This window comes from Bos indicus, chromosome 7 (assembly GCF_029378745.1).
Source record: "Bos indicus isolate NIAB-ARS_2022 breed Sahiwal x Tharparkar chromosome 7, NIAB-ARS_B.indTharparkar_mat_pri_1.0, whole genome shotgun sequence".
Lineage (NCBI taxonomy): Eukaryota > Metazoa > Chordata > Mammalia > Artiodactyla > Bovidae > Bos > Bos indicus.
The window spans coordinates 39,816,897-39,834,889 of NC_091766.1; the positions used below are offsets into that span (position 1 = coordinate 39,816,897).

The 17,993-nt window shown below is 40.8% G+C and overlaps 1 protein-coding gene across 4 annotated transcripts; it reads right to left on the reverse strand.

Moving 5' to 3' along the window:
* Window positions 1-910: 910 nt before the first annotated feature.
* Window positions 911-16,983, reverse strand: ZFP62 (ZFP62 zinc finger protein). 4 transcript variants are annotated; one of them, XM_019964769.2, is made up of 2 exons: window positions 16,894-16,983; window positions 911-4,776 (listed from the first exon to the last, which is right to left on the reverse strand). In XM_019964769.2, coding segments are annotated over exons 1-2 (2,718 nt in total). In that variant the 5' UTR covers window positions 16,895-16,983; the 3' UTR covers window positions 911-2,059. The 4 variants fall into 4 exon arrangements, with proteins under 4 accessions (XP_019820328.1, XP_070649467.1, XP_019820329.1 ...); XM_070793366.1 differs by having other exon boundaries at window positions 911-16,350; window positions 16,894-16,936; XM_019964770.2 differs by lacking the exon at window positions 16,894-16,983 and adding an exon at window positions 16,224-16,887.
* Between the last annotated feature and the right edge of the window lie 1,010 nt (window positions 16,984-17,993).

Genomic DNA, 17,993 nt, shown 5'->3' on the forward strand with positions numbered 1-17,993 from the left:
CTAATCCAAGTCTATGGACAGGGTCAGGTTTGTCAGTGCTGCAGGTAGAGGACAAAAACCAAGTGTGGTTGTGACATTCCAAAGTGGAAATGAGTGACAGAAATGCTCTTTCCTTCTCCCTTTTCTACCACCATCCCTCCCTCCCACCACTATCAAAACTTACCTTGTTTGGAAGCAAGTAGAAGAAATACTTCTAAACAGAGGCATGGAAACTATGTGTATAAAAACAGGAATCCTAGAGAGAACCAAGAAACTGACTAAACACTGTCCTCTTGTAAAGAGTGGAGTTTGGAGCCAGAGAGACTTGACTTAGAATTTGGCCTCTACTGATAAGCCCCACCAGGAAAATTCCTGGGCAGGTTACTTAATTCTCAAGACTCACTTTTCATTCTTTGAGTTACCTAATTAATAGTCTTATATATGTGTGCTAAGTTGCTTCAGTCATGTCCAGCTTTTGCAACCCTACAGAATGTAGCCCACCCTGCTCCTCTGTCCATGGGATTCTCTAGGCAAGAATACTGGAGTGGGTTGCCATGCCCTCCTCCAGGGGATCTTCCGAGGGATCAAACCCATGTCTCCTGCATTGGCAGGTGGGTTCTTTATGACCAATGCCATCTGGTAAGTCTCCAATCTTACATATAGTTAACACAGTCTATTTTATGACTGACCATTCATTTGCCCAACCTGTCCACTCCTAGTGGTTTTTATCCAGCCCCAGTATGAGGATCAATCCAATCTTCACTTCTGGTAGAGGTACCACATAATTTCTCATGAAAGCTGAGCTACTAGCCCTGAGGGATGAGTCCCCTGCTGCCCTCCTTGGCCTGCATCTGGTATAACTTACCCCACAAAGACAAGACACACAAATGGCTCTCTGTGTGTTCTTCCACCTAAAGTATGTCACAGCCTGTTTACTTTTGAAGAATTCCTTTATTGGAGTTTCACCTTACCTTGCCACAACTATCTGGCTCTTCATGGCTGAGAGTGAGCCCTGAACAGAAATTCATAACATTTTACAACAGACAATAAACACATGTAGTGCATGGAATCTTTACAATAACACAAACAATCAAACATTTAACAGGATTGTTAAGAAGCAGGAATTTTCTCCTATCCCCTAATAACAGGTAGCTACTTAGCTTTTCAGGTCCTGCAATGAAATGCCCTCCTGCTCAGAATTCCTATTCATAGGAATCCCTGAATCAATTCTTTCTGCATGTTGAGGATGTGTTCCATTAGTTATTAAATGTGCTAAATTTCTGTCCATGGTAGAACCCTTCATTTGTAGCATAATGTGTGTGTGATATTTTCACTTATCACACATTCATGATTCATTAAGGGTGTTTATTTGAAAATCTTTTAAGTTTCATCCATTCAATAGTGTATATCACAACATTACAACAGTATAGTCCATTCAACTTGAATTTATTTGAGTGACTCTCCTATTTTCTGTAAGATTTATAAGTCTATACTTTTTACATTTCCTACAATGAAATCCAAATTTTCACAAGTTGCCATCACTCCCCCAAATCAGTTATATCAAAGTTATTCTTCATGACCACTACTATATTAATTTATATTCCCTGAAGCCTGTTTCCTTTCCCTGAATTAGCCTATTGGAGGTCCTTCTTGGATCTTGTCCACTGACCAACAGATAACTGGAATTCAAAGCTATTCCTGAATTTCCTACATTTCTACTCAGACAATTTACCCATATATGAACTTTCTGTTGGTGACTATGTGACTTCTAAATAAAGTCTTTTTCTCATCTGTATTTCTTAAGTCCAGAAATGTCTACTTATTTTGAAGGCTTTTTTCATACTCCATCACTTTGATGGGTTTTATTCCCAGCATGAACTAAATATTTTATATTCCATAAGGGCTCACCTACTTCAACACTGGGACCTTCCTTGCTGGCTATGACTGAAAATCACAGAGAAAAGAAATTACTCATGGTTTCATTTATACTGAGTAAATTATAAGCCATGAACAAGGACCTCAAATACTCATAAAGTTTTTCTTCCATTTGCATTCCCTGATACTTGGTAAACTCTGCCTCCTACAGAGACATGCTCATCCTGGTCCCATCCAGAGCATTCCCTCCCTCATGAGTTCTCTTCTGTGATGTGCCACTATGACTTCCCATATTTGTCACACTTAAATATTCCCCTCCAGTATGGATTCTTTTATGCTTGGTGAGATTTGATCTGATATTGAAAGCCTTCCCACACTCGTTACATTGGTATAGCTTCTTTCCAGTGTGGATCCTTTTGTGTTGGTCAAGGACTGATCTATAATTGAAGGATTTCCCACACTCACAATTATAGGGCTGCTGCCCGCTATGGACACTTTTATGGTTGATAAGACTCGAGTGTGAGATGTATGCTTTCCCACACTCATCACATCCATAGGGTTTCTCACCTGTGTGTATCCTTTTATGCACTGTGAGGCCTGAGCTGTTCCTGAATGCCTTCCCACAGCCATCACACACATAGGGTTTTTCCCCCGTATGAATCCTCTTGTGTTGGGAAAGGAGTGAGCTATAACTGAAAGACTTCCCACATTCAACACATTTGAAGGGTTTCTCCCCAAGATGGACTCTTTTATGGCTTATAAGAGTTCTGTTTGAGAAAAAAGCTTTCCCACATTCATCACATGTGTAGGGGGTCTTGCCAGGGTGGGTACTTTTATGGTTGATAAGGCTTGAGTGTGAGATGTAGGCTTTTCCACACACATCACATTTATAGGGCTTCTCACCAGTATGAATTCTTTTATGCACTTTAAGGCTCGAGTTGTTTCTGAAGACCTTTTCACATCTGTCACATTCATAAGGTTTCTCTCTAGTGTGGACCCTTCTGTGTTGAGAAAGAAGTGAGGTGTAGTTAAAAGATTTCTCACACACATCGCATTTGTAGGGCTTCTCCCCAAGATGAATTTTTTTGTGATTTATAAGGGTTCGGTATGTGATAAAGGCTTTCTCACACTCATCACACTTATAGGGCTTTTCCCCAGGGTGTACACTTTTATGATTTATAAGGCTTGAAAGTGAGATGTAGGCCTTCCCACATTCTTCACATTTGTAAGGTCTCTCCCCAGTGTGGATTCGTTTATGGACTTTAAGGCCTGAATTATTTCTGAAGGCTTTTCCACACTCATCACACCCAAAGGGTTTCTCCCTTGTATGAATCCTTTTATGTTGTTCAAGGGCAGAGCTGTAATTGAAGGATTTTTCACAATAACTACATTTATAGGGCTTCTCCCCAAGATGGATTCCTTTGTGGTTTTTAAGGCTAGAGCGTGAGATATAGGCTTTTCCACACACATCACACTTATATGGTTTTTCCCCAGTATGGAGTCGCCTGTGGACTTTGAGTCCTGAATTGTTTCTGAAAGTTTTTCCACAGACATCACATACATAAGGTCTCTCTCCAGTGTGAATTGTTCTGTGTTGAAGAAGAAGTGAGTTATAGCTGAATGATTTTCCACACTCCTTACATTCATGGGCTTTCTTCCCAGGGTGAATGCTTTTATGGACTGCCAGGCCTGAGCTATAGCTGAATGCTTTGCCACAGACATCACATTTGTAAGGTTTCTCTCCTGTGTGGATCCTTTTATGCACAATAAGGCCTGAACTATTCCTGAAAGCCTTCCCACATTCATCACATTCATAAGGTTTCTCTCCAGTGTGGATAACTTTATGTTGAATGAGGAGAGAACTATAATTAAATGATTTTTCACATTCATCACATTTATAAGGTTTATCTCCAAAGTGGATGCTTTTATGATTTAGAAGTGTTCTGCAGGTAATGAAGGCCTTCCCACACTCATCACATTCATAGGGTTTCTCCCCTGTATGAATCCTTTTGTGGACTCTAAGGCCAGAGCTATTACTGAAGGTTTTCCCACAGATGTCACATTCATAGGGCTTCTCACCTGTGTGGATCCTTTTGTGGACTCTAAGGCCAGAGCTGTTCCTGAAGGCTTTCCCACACTCACCACACTCATAGGGCTTCTCCCCAGTGTGAATTCTCTTATGCTGATCCAAAACTGAGCTATAATTGAAGGATTTTCCACACTCATCACACTTACAGTTCTTTTCTCCAGAATGGGTGCTTTTGTGGTTTATAAGGCTGGAATAAGACATGTAGGCTTTCCCACATTCCTCACACTTGTACGGCTTCTCCCCAGTATGGATCCTCTTGTGGACTCGAAGGCTTGAGCTGCTCCGGAAAGTCCCTCCACAGTCATCGCACTCATAGCGTTTTTCACCAGTGTGCATAATTTTATGTTGAATAAGTCGGGAATTATATTTGAAGGATTTCCCACAGTCATCACATTTATGTGATTTCTTAACAGCACTGGCTTTTTGCTGTAGACTGGGATGAGAGTTTCCATTAATGCTCTCCACACATTTGACTTGTTCACTGTTTTTCTGTTCTATAGGGACAGTCTGGTGTGTAACATATTTTGAGCTCAGATGTAAGCTTTTCTCAGATGCCTCATCTTCCTGTTCTGTCTTTATATTTGCTGTATTCCTGGCTTTGCCAATCTTTTCCCTGAAGCCACTTTTGTCTTCCTTCATTCTTTTTCCCTCAGGCTTGTCCATCTGATTTTCTACCTTGCTATCCCAATCACAAGTTTCACCAACCTTAGACTCCTGCATATGATCCTTGTGAAGACCTTCCACTTTTGGCCACACAGATTCTGCATTTCGAATATTTTCATACTTTTCAGTTGATTCCTCATCCTCAGTGCCCCTCGTCTTCAAATGTGACACTAAACCAAGAAAATGAAAATGATACCTTCACTTTAGAAAAACTGAAGGAATTAATATCCAAATTCACTCATTTACTCCACAAATGTTTACTGACCACATATGGTGTGATAGGTACCATTTTTAATGGCTAGGGATACAATCATGGACATGCCGACATTTCTGCCCCTGTGGAGTAATGTTAAAATGCTAAAGCCCTGGGTTGCCAATGGAACAGGGATGTTTTCTATTCCTGCATAATAGCTTACCACGATGGCAAGTTGAAATGGATTGGAGTGATGCACAGAATCAAGGGCAACATTGACCATTTGTTGAAAAATGCCACCTAGTCTCTGAAAAGCAAACAGAGGGTCAAACGAGTCTCTGAAGAACAGGAGACAGAAAGATTAATAAGACAAAAGCTAAGAAGTCATAATCAGCAGAGGGTTGGCAAGACTAAAGGAGAAATCAGTACATGAGTGGAGGTAATGGGGAGTTGGTTATGAAATCATGAGGACAGTCATGTCAGAGATGAGAAAGAAAACAAGCTGCAGGTGCCTGTTGTTGGTATAGCCTCCTGGATTTCCTCTCCAAGAAAACATTGACCCTGGAGAGTGGTTTAGTCAGGGAAGAACTCTACATGGAAGAACACATTCTGGCTTGCCAGGCAGATTCATTCATTCCCACTTTATGAGCAGGCTAACTGCAGTCAGAGCATATCAAAGATCAGAAGCTAAAATACAAACTGTCAAGCAAAGGAAATGATACTGCCTAGGCATAAATACCTAGCTGTATGAGCCCCAAAAAAGCTACTTAAGCTCTTTATGCCAGTTTCCTCATCTGTAAAATGAGGGCAATAGAACTGATGTATTAAATAACATACATAAGGTATGGAGAACACTGTCAGTCACTTGGTTAATTGCCAGTCACGTGCTATATGCTATAGCACCTAATTCATTATTTAATCAAGATCAGGTTATTGGATCAGGGTTGGAACCCGGGGATAAACCACAGGACTCAGGAAAGACAAACTCCTTCTCAAAGCAGATTTTAAGGCCCAGGCAATGACTCCTTATTCCCTTGAAGGCACTCTACACACAGCTGGCACTCTGTCAGCACGCACCTGCTAGAAGACTGACTCTTGAGAACAGAAGCAACAGTTCTAACTTAGTTGTCTCCCAACCTTAGACAATTAGACATTTGTAATTAGACATAGTTAAAATTCAGACCTCCCTCTTACCTGGGTATCAGACCCCCACCTTGGTCAGTACTCTGTAATTCTACTTAGAAACTCTATGTGAACATGTGATAAGAAAGCAGAGGCAATAAAAGAAAAGTAAGATATATACTCTGGAGTGGACACATATAAACACCTGCACTCATGATCCAATTTATGCTTACAGGAGTGAATAATGTACTCTGAATTAACATTTATAGAACAGGAGGAGCTAGGAACTCAGAATATCACCAGGAAGCTAAAATAAAGAATCACTTGGTAGACATTTTAAAAAATGAAGATGAAAAGGTAGTTCATCTGAGAAGGCTTCACAAAATGACTATTAAGTAATATCAGGTAAGAGATCATTAGAAGTCACTGAAGAATGGTGGCACAACTCTAGTTCCATGCTCCCTTTCTTTACAACCTTGGGCAGAGCAGTCATGCCATTTAAAATGTGAGGGCTACTGAGTGGTCACTGGAAATCCAGACCATTAATAGCAACACACCTTTTATCTGTGCTCTGAATCCTGCTCCTATCACATGAGGGACACTGCTCCACCCATTCCCTTTGATCTGGGCCCCTCCACCTCTACTCACCCTCAGCTCTGAGAAGAGAAAGATGTTCAACTTTCTACAACACAAAATCAAATCCCCTGAAATTGCCAGGGAAACACAAAATTTGTCAGGGTGGAAAAAGAGAAAAAGAAAAACTGTAAGGCAGGAGAACTACTCATACTATTTAAATATTCCAAAGGCTGTTATAACTAAAATAGTGTGGTGAAAAGTGAAAGTGTTAGTTGCTCAGTTGTGTCTGACTCTTTGCAAGCCCATGAACTGTAGCCCACCAAGCTCTTCTGTCCACAGAATTCTCTAGGCAAGGATACTGGAGTGGGTAGCCATTCCCTTCTCCAGGGGATCTTCCTGACTAAGGGATCAAACCTGGGTCTGCTGCATTGCAGATGGATTCTCTACTGTCTGAACCAAACAGCCAAACAGGGAAGCCCAAACAGTGTGGTACTGGTATATAAAAAAACAGAATAGGATAAAAATCCAGAATAGTTCCAATTATACACAGAATCAAGTATACGATAAAGGTGGTATTTCAAATTAATGAAGCAAAAATGGTCTCTTTAATAGTGTTGGAAGTAGATCCATTCTTTACATCATTCACAGGAATAAACTCTAAATGTAAGTGAAGTGAAGTGAAAGTTGTTCAGTCATGTCCAACTCTCTGCGACCCCATGGACTATACAGTCCATGGAATTCTCCAGGCCAGAAAACTGGAGTGGGTAGCCTATCCCTTTTCCAGGGGATCTTCTCAACCCAGGGATCAAACCCAGGTCTCCTGCATTGCACGCAGATTCTTTACCAGCTAAGCCACAAGCGAAGCCCAAGAATACTGGAGTGGGTAGCCAATCCCTTCTCCAGATGATCTTCCTGACCCGCAAATCAAACTAGGGTCTCCAGCATTGTAGGCAGATTCTTCACCAACTGAGCTATCAGGGAAGCCCTCTCCAAATGTAGCAGAACTCTAAATATTAAAAAGTGACACTAAAAAAAATAAAATAAAAAGTGACACCAGAAGAAAACATGGGTGAATGCCTCTATAACCTGAGTACAGAAGAAGTTTTTTATGACCCAGATGCAATAAAAGATTAACAAAGCTGATTACATAGAAATAAAAGTAAACTTGCATGGCAAAAAATACCATTAGCAAAACCCAAAAAAAATAAATGACAAAGTAGAAGAAAATATCTGCAACATATATATAAAGGCTAATATCTCTAATATACAATGTTTTAAAGTTAAAGAGACTAAAAATCCTACAGAAAATGAGTAAAGAACATGAACAAACAATTCATATAAAGAAATACTAAAGTGGTCCTTAAACATGTTTTCAATTTCACTCATAATAAGAGAAATGCAAATGAGAACTATACTAAGATCCCCTTTCTCACATGTTAGATTGGCAAATATTCAAAAGCTTAAAAATATACTCTTTGGGTGAGGCTGTGGAGATAGTCTCATACATTACTGAGAATGCAAATTGGCATAACCTCTGTTGAAGGAAATTTGCCAATACCTACACAACTATGTATGCATTATACTCCAATCCAGAAATCCCATCTAGGAATTTACACTGAAGATACACTTCCAACAATACAAAAGCATATGTGCACAAAGTTATTCATTGTAGCATTATTTTTAATTACAAAATCTAGAAAATCATCTACATGTCCAAGCATAGAAAACTGGTGTATATGGCACATATACACAATGGAGTACTAAAAAGAAGAGGAACATTTCTATAGATTGTTAGGGAGCAATTTCCAGGATATGCTGTAAAGCAAAAGAGAGCATATATGCTACATCTTATGTAAGAAGGAAAATAAAAAATAACAAGCATATAACTGTTATCTTTTTAGTAATGAGAAAATCCACAAAACAGTGAAGGCTGTTTCCTATGAGGTATAGAGTCAGGGAATAGAACAGAAGAGAGAGGGGAAAGAAACACTCTGATTACAGCTTTCTGTATAGCTTTTACTCATGGAAGCATGATAATGTTTTGCAGATTCAAAAAATAAAATGACATCAATAAGACTGGGAAAGGGGGAAAGCCATTAAACTATAAAGTGAATGGGAACCAATGAACTCATTTGTGTTTTACATGAATATGGTAAATATAAGACCGAAACAAAAAAAAAGGAAGAACTAACCCATGTCACTTGGGTACATAATATGTAACTTTGTAATACATACTTTCAGTTTGGGGAAGGCTGGAGTGAGCAGTGGGAAAGAGCTGCAAACAACTTAACTAGTTTGGGAAGGTTTGTTTCCTGTAGTGTTATAGGCAAAGCAATTCAGAAACAGTTTTAGATCTATTACTAGACTGAGTAAATGTGTTGATTTAGTTGGGAGCCAGAGCTCTCCTAGAGGAAGAAGGAACATAATAATATGGAATAGGAGAAGACAAGAAAGACCCTGTGGGGACAAATCAGAGGTATTACTGTGAACTTATGATTTCTAAATTATATACAAATGTGCACATTATATAAATGTACATTCATATGTATGTATATTTGTATGTGGTGGTGGTGGTGTAGTCAATAAGTCATATCTGACTCTTGAGACCCCATGGACTGTAGCCCACCAGGTTCTTCTGCCCATGGGATTTTCCAGGCAAGGATACTGGAGTGGGTTGCCATTTCTTTCTCCAATATTTGTATGTATATGTGTGTAAATGTACATATATTCGCTAGTTTTGTTTGCTGAAAAGCTAAGAATCAAAAATATCTGAGTGAATGAGCACAATACAGCACCTTGTTCTTGGACTCTACTACCATTATCTACTAAAATGAACCTGGAGGATTCCAGGCTGGGGCCAGGATAGGTATAAGATGAGCTGAGACATCGTTATGACAGCAAATAAAAAAATGCTCAACAATGACAAAAAGATGATGTGGGCATATGACAAGACCACAAGAGCCAGCTTCAACACTGAATTTACGCTTCATAGCAATTACATCAAGAATTATAAACCACTGTAAATAGAATTACATGAGTTCATACAGGTACAAATGGGAGAAAGGGAGGCCTCCTGTTTAGAGGAGAATGCCAGGGCTGGTTGGTAAATGTGGAGGGAATAGAGTTGGAAGAAAAAAAAAATCAGCATTCTGCAACTATCAGAGTAAAGACTGGATCAGGGGAGAATTATCAAGGGATTCTAAGTCTAGGGGAATTCTCACGAGAAGCAGTATATATGCAAGGTCTTAAAATACTCCTTCACAGACTGCAAAGGAAAAAATAGTAATCACATAGTGAAGAGATTAAACCATGGCTTGGCTGGTCATCTTAAATTAGTATCACCAATGGGGGCAGATAAACATCATGTGACTCTAGAAGTGACACCCTGAGAAGGACACATCACCTACAGAATGTATTACCTGAACTGAAAAATAAATATCAGATCAAATAAATCCAAAAAAAGAACATTCTACTAAAAGGTATTTATATTTTTCAAAAGTATCATTGTCATAAAATACAAAAGCTACAGAAATGCTTCATATTAAAGCAGGCTGAAGAGATTTTACCACTAAATTCAATACGTGCTATCAACTGGATCTGTACTGCAGGTAAAGGCTGTTATAAAAAATAACTGTGTCAACAGATGGAACTGGAATATGTATGGTAAGTCAGGCAAAAGTCATTAATAACTTTAAGTTTACTGAAGCTGACAACTGCACTGTAGTTATGCAAGAGAATATCCCTATAAATACACACTGAAGTGTTACGGATAAAGGGCCATGATGTGTATGTTACCCTCAAATGGTTTAGAAAAATAGATAGATATGCATGAAACAGTAAGAGAAAGAAGATAAAATGAAGTAAAAAGTTAACCACAGGTGAATGAATAAAGGGTTTTTTTTTCACTGTTTTTTAATGTTTTAAATTTATATTAAAAATACGTGATAATTATTAGGATTTATTTTTTATTCTTTATCTTTTAAAAATTTTTATTGGAATACAGCTGATTTAAAATGTTGTTTCTGCTGCATTATTATTGAAAATTTTCTGTATATTGGAAATTATTCCCAATAAAAAGTTTGTGTGTGTGTGTGTGCTCACTCATGTCCGACTCTTTGTGACTCCACGGACAACAGCCTGCCAGGCTCCTCTGTCTATGGAATTTTTCCAGGTAAGAATACTGGATTGGGTTGCCATTTCTTCTCCAGGGGATCTTCCCAATGAAAAAAAATGTTAAAGTGTAAATTTAAAATTGTCTCAACTATTCCTTCCCCTTCAGATACTGCTTTTGCCATCCTGCCTCCTGTCCACAGTTGCATATTGAAAAAGTGGTCTTCAAGTCCCATCTCCCCACATGCCACATCTATTCAATCTGATTTATTCCACTCAGGCCATGCTGCATTAGCTTCTTCAGGGCCAGGTGCTGACTCCTGAGTTTGCTGACCCTTGGATGTTCTGGCCCCCTGTTCCATCTGAAACCTCTCCTCTTCTGACTCTACATAATTTTCCTAGGCAGTCCCATCTATATGTGTGGCTCCTATAAGCTGTCTTGCAGAGCCTCATCTCTGGCCCAGACCCCTTCTTCAATTAGAGTCTCATATCCACCTGTCTTTTCTTCTGAATAAACCAGAAGTGGGCTCTCCCCTTTCCCTCACCACTCCACATCCAAAAGACCATTTAAGACCACCTATACAGTTTTCAACCCCAACTCCATTCCCACTGCCAAGAATTTAGTTTAAGCCCTCCTAAATTCCCTTCCAAACTTCTGCCAGAGTCTCCCTACCTTCATTCTTAACCCTGTGCAATTTTTCTTCCAACACTATCAAGAATTTTGTAAAATGCACATGTGAGCCCTCCCCAATAAGTGTTTAAAGGCTATCTAGTGTGGTACTTGTGGAGAAGGCAATGACACCCCACTCCAGTACTCTTGCCTGGAAAATCCCATGGATGGAGGAGCCTGGTGGGCTGCAGTCCACGGGGTCACTAAGAGTCGGACACGACTGAGCGACTTCACTTTCACTTTTCACTTCCATGCATTGGAGAAGGAAATGGCAACCCACTCCAGTGTTCTTGCCTGGAGAATCCCAGGGACGGGAGAGCCTGGTGGGCTGCCGACTATGGGGTCGCACAGAGTTGGACACGACTGAAGTGAAGCAGCAGCAGCAGCAGCAGCAGTGTGGTGCTTAAAGCTTTCTGCATCTCACCAGCTGGAACAACTTGCTGGGGCCATACTAATTCACCCCTTGCTGACACCACACTTAGAATCCTTGGCCCAGATGGTTGGACCCTTTCCCCTCTGATAGGCTAATTCTCAATTCCCTTCATGTCCTCTGGGATTCCTTGTTTGATTGGCTGTGGCCTGGCCTGGTCTGTGTGAAATTGTAAGTACTTCACTGTTTACACCTCTGGCCTAGGCAGACTCCAGGAGTCTCCCTGTTCTAGCCCTGTTTAACCTCCTCTGTTTGGGGAGAAGCAGATTTTCCTATCATCTGATGTAGTCCACCCAGTCCTCTTAATGACTGAAATCAAAACAGGGCAATATACATGTGCATCTTCACTGAAAGCAGATGGTCGGCAATGGAATTCATATTATGAATTGACTAAAGAAAATTGATGACTAAGAAAAGGTCAGTCAAAAACACAAGCAGAAAAGCTCAAAAACATAATGATAGTACTAGGAGACTTGCTAACTAGTAGAAGAGTCTAGCAGGAATATAACCAACATATGATAATAATGGCAGACAAAAAGCATGGATGAGGGAAGAAAGGGAAGGGACATACTCTGCTTCAAAGAACTAAGAAAAGCTTCAGGAAGAAAGGGCTAGTTCCAGCAGACAGAAGAGCAGATGCAAAGGGTTGGTGTTCACCATGCCCTGGACGTATGGAACACATGATGGCAGGCACAACTGGATAGGTGGGCAAAAATAAGGGCTGCAGCAGGGTCTGCCCATCATACTAAGGAGTCCAGGCTTGATTCAGAGGAGTTTTAGGTGGAGTGGAAAACTCAGATATGCATTTTGGAAGATCACTTATTCTATCAAATCAGGCGGTTAAAGGGGCTAGATAGGAAACATTTTAGGCTTTGTGGGGCACATACAATTCTATCACTTGTTTTTCTTTTTGGCCTGCTTTTAAGCATTTCTTTTAAAATGTAAAAACCATTCTCTGCTTGCAGACCATATAAAAACAGATCAGAGATCCAGAAGTCTGCCAATTCCTGCTAGACAAAATCAAGGAATCAGAATTAATTTAGGATGGTGTGAGATAATGGCATTTTGGCTACATTTGAAGTGTTTTTTTTTTTAAAAGACTATGCTAGGTGAAATGCCATAATGTCTGGAATTTCCTTTAAAATACTTCAACAAAGAAAAATAAAACGGGAAAAAGGAAAAAAATATAGCAGAATCCTAATAATTGTTGAATCTGAATGATGGATATACCAAGTTCATTATACTATTCTACTTTCCTATTATGTTTACAGTTTTTCATAATATAAAATTAAAAGAAAGATTACTCATTCTAGTTGCAATGGGAGAATGGATTGAGGAGGAGAGAGAACTGAGTACTAGACTCTGGAAGACTATTATAATCCAATCAATACTGATGTGGTGGCTAGCTCATGTGTCCCCTATGACACAAGAAAGGAATCACTTCAAAATCACAATTCCTACACAGAAAGAGGGCCAGATGGGTTTAATTTCTTAAAAGTTCTCAAGGCTAAAAGGGAACTCCTCTCTAATCAGTTCTCAACAGAGAGAAAACTAGTTCTATCCATATAGCCTACTTATATAAGTTAAAAGTTTAAGCAATAGTAAGACATCCACTCCTTCTAAATTACATAGGACCCACAACATCTGGGCACTTCTGTGCTTCACATTATTCATGTTCTACCACCAATGCCTGGAAAAGCTCATGCAGAGAGTAAGAATCTGTCCTTAATTTTTGCTATCCCTGCCCAGTAAAGTCAGGAGCCACTTCTCAAGAGATTAGACAACTCAGAAGAGAGGAATTGTGGCTTACTCTGGCTGAAAATTCCCGCCTTAACAACAGACTTCAACAAGCAACAGGTACAACACATCTGCAGCTACTGAGGATTTTCAGAGTACCAACCATATTCCACAAATCAATCTACCATCTAGATTCTGTGTCTTAAGTTGTTGGATATTATACTGGACTTGAAAGTGACCAAAAAAAGAAAGAAAAAGAGAAAATAAGAGCGAATATGAGCACAAAATGCTTACAGTCTCGGAAGAAGTGAAAGGATAGCACAAATGAAAGATGAGACTAAGGAGTGTGTGAGAAAAGTGTTATGCAGATGGGAAGAAAGTATGGTTTCTGCTTTAGTTATTGCATTTAGTTTGTAAGTATTGGAATTGTAAATGGTTAACAAAAGTTGGTTCTACTGCTTAATCCTTATGATTAAGGGTGATTTTTTCCTTAAAGTAAAAAATGAAATAGATCATTCTCATACCTAGTAATGGGGAAGAAAATCCTAGTCATCCTAAGGAATAAGGTAAGCAAAGGAGATTTTGAAAGGGGGACTGAGAGATTTTCTGAAGCTAAAGGGGCAAGACTGGCTTGAAGAGTGTCATTAATAGACAGTTGTTTGGGCTACTGTAAGGCTAAGTATCATAAACACAAGTATCAGGAGAGAAAAGCTACTTGGTTTAATTTGTTCTTCAAACACTGTATGACATGTCAATCCCTTCTTTAAAAATTCTTGCTCAGATATGCCCTGGGACAAAGTCACTGGGTGTTCCGTAGTTTGAAGTTAACAAAGAAACTGGAAACAACCCAAATGGCCTTACTAGATCTTATAAAATGATGGTACATCCAAAACATCCAAAGCCACAGGACTGGAAAAGGTCAGTTTTCATTCCAATCCCAAAGAAAGGCAATGACAAAGAATGTTCAAACTACCGCACAACTGCACTCATTTCACATGCTAGCAAAGTAATGTTCAAAATTCTCAAAGTTAGACTTCAACAGTGCGTGAACTGAGAACTTCTGGATGTTCAAGCTCGATTTAAAAAAGGCAGAGGAACCAGAGATCAAACTGCCAACATCTATTAGATCATAGAAAAAGGGAATTCCAGAAAAACATCTACTTCTGCTTCACTATGCTATGTGCCTTTGACTATGCTAAAGCCTTTGACTGTGTGGATTACAACAAACTGTGGAAAATTCTTCAAGAGATGGGAAAAGCAGACCACCTGACCTGCCTCCTGAGAATTCTGTATGCAGGTCAAGAAGCAAGTTAGAACCGGACATGGAACAAAGGACTGGTTCAAAAATGGGAAAGGAATATGTCAAGGCTGTATATTGTCACCCTGTTTATTTAACTTTATGCAGAGTACATCATGTGAAATACTGGACTAGATAAACCAGAAGCTGGAATCAAGATTGCTGGGAAACATACCAATAATCTCAGATATGCAGATGACACCACCCTTATGGCAGAAAGTAAAGAGGAACTAAAGAGTCTCTTGATGAAAGTTAAAGAGGATAGTGAAAAAGCTGGCTTAAAACTCAACATTCAAAAAACAAAGATCATGGCATCCAGTCCCATCACTTCATGGCAAATAGATGGGGAAACAATGGAAACAGTGACGCACTTCATTTTTGGGGGCTCCAAAATCACTGCAGATGGTGACTGCAGCCATGAAATTAACAGATGATTGCTCCTTGGAAGAAAAACTATGAGAAACCTAGACAGCATACTAAAAAGCAGAGACATTACTTTGCTTACGAAGGTACGTCTAGTCAAAGCTATGGTTTTTCCAGTAGTCATGTGTGGATGTGAGAGTTGGATCATGAAGGCTGAATGCAGAAGAACTGCTACTTTTGAACCGTGGTGTTGAAGAAAACTCTTAAGAATCCCTTGCACTGCAAGGAGATCAAACCAGTCAATCCTAAAGGAAATCAGTCCTGAATATTCATTGGAAGGACTGATGCTGAAGCTCTAATACTTTGGCCACCTGATGGAAAGAGCCAACTCATTAAAAAAGACCCTGATACTGGGGAAGATTGAAGGCAGGAGGAGAAGAGGATGACAGAGGATGAGATGGTTGGATGGCATCACTGATTCAATGGCCATAAGTTTGAGCATGCTCCAGAGATGGTGAAGGATAGGGAAGCCTGGCGTGCTGCAGTCCATGGGGTCACAAAGAGTCAGACAAGAGTGAGTGACTGAACAACAACAAAAACATTCAAACAATGGCCATGCCACTCCTATACTGCAGTGCTGTATTTACAGAAAGAAAGAAAGAAAGAAAAAAGCTTTGTGTTCTGATGACCTCTAACACAGATTAAGTAAAAGAAGCAAGGTGCAGAATTTTGAACAGTACCTTACCACCTGTGTGAAAAAAGGAGGGACTAAGTACATTCAAATTTGCCAATATGTTTGCATAAAGAAACTGGATACACTCAAATTATCTATCAAATGTGGTTGGTTTTCTAAAGGGATTGGGCCTAGAAAGATGGCTGAACAGAGGGAGATCTTTTCATTGATATCTTTTCACATTTTTAATATCTGAACCATATGAATACATTACATAGTCAAAAACTTATTTAAGGAAATATCCTCCTGCTTTCAAAAAGGAAACACTCCTGTGGCCTCCTAATCCAAACGTCTTGGAGCAGCACAGCCAGCCCCAGCCTTCCATTCCTCTTTCACATCCCCACGCCTGGATTCCCTAGAAGCCTCCTCAACCTATTTCTCCCTACCTAGTCAATTCCCTCTCATTGTGAGAGTCAGCGACAAACAGCCTCTTCCCGGATCTCTGGTCTGTACAGAAAGTGAACTCTCCTAGGGCGAAGGCCAGGCAGCGCCTCCCAGCGATTCGATCCACACCTGCGGCAGTAGTCTCAACATAACGGCCCCACCAAACAAAACAAAAAAGGTGTGGGGCGGGGAGGTCAAATAACATGACCCCTCGGGATCCTTCCAAAGCTCGTATTCACGCTCAAATCCCAGGGACAAACTTAACTGCCACGGGCGCAGAACTGGGGGCTTTCTTTTAAGCACTGATTTTCTGGGTTCCCCTTTCGCCCGAGACAGCAGCGAAGAGCTGAGAAACACGGGTATGGGGGCCGCAGCCCTTCTCCACACACCTGGCAGCCCCAACCCAGCCCTGGCCCGCTCGGACAGCCGAAGTTGGGGCCCACAAGGAACCCGGTATGTTCCAGGGGTGGACCCTACACCTCTAGGCCGACCCGAGGTCTTCCCTCCCCTCTACTTCCCCAATGCGCTTCCTAAGGTGTGTGTAGGGAGAGGGCGCGCTTCCTCCCCGACCCCTCCCAAGATCCGAGGAATAGCCGAGACCCGGCCAAGAAGGCAAGGGCGTGGCAAGCTAGGGCCGAGGGCGGGAGCGCGGGCGGCCTCGGACTCACGTACTGGTTGTGGCGGCGCCGCGGGAGCCCGGCCGCCGGCGGGACAAAAGCGCGGACGGCCCGGCCGGAAAAACCCAGGCCCGCTCTGGGGCACTTCCGAGTCCTCTCTACGAGGCTGGAGGACTGACTCGATGATAGCGCCTTTTTTGCTGGCACGTGACCAGTGGCACTCTGCGAAGGCATCCGCGGCTAGAGAGCACTTGTTCCTTTACAGTTATATATATAACACATATATTTATAACATATATATATTTAATTTATAAATTAATGTGAAGTGCTCATCGTGGCGCGCGTTGGGGACGAACCCACGAAGATCACAGTTTTCTAGGACTTTTAACTTGCGGCGTAGGGCGGACAATATAAAGCAAACGTCTGACTCGGTAGAAAAAACACCTAAGAACCTATGTACTTGAAGCTAAGTCGGTTCAAGTACACAGGGGGTACTTAACGTACCTCGGGGAGGGACGAGGGAGGGCGGAGGAGCACAAGGGGACTTAGGAGCCCGACTATGTTCGAGGGGCTGGCGCGGTGGCCGTAGTGCTCCTACCCACAGAGACCCGCAGAGAAGCGCTACTGGCCGGGCAGCCCTGAATCAAACCTGATCCCAACCCTTCAGTGGCTCAAGCCGGGCAGTGACCCCTGATGTCGGCTCCTGAAACCCCAGCTTGAGATGACTGGAAAGCGATGCTTTCTTTTTGCAGTAACATCTAAATACCTTATCTTAAGTAATTACAAAATTCGTTTTTGAGGCCACATTGTGAATACTGATACACACAAAACTGCTTTCCGTTCTTTAAGAGGCATCTGTAGGACTCTAGACAACTGACGACTTGATACTATCATCCACTTTAAACGATCAGAAATTTTACATCTTTTTGGTTTTTCTCCTCGAACTTGTATTTTTATGTCCCTCACAGTTTTTATCCTAATCTAAAATATTTTCATTCTAAGTACATCATTGAATTCGATCCTATTGTAAAAAGTTTTATGCAAGTTTTATTGTTCACCCTGTTGTGCATTTCTGTAACAAAATTAGAAATTTACAGCTTTTTCTCGTGCTAAGTATTTTCTGGATTATTAAAGTATACATATTGCAAAATACTA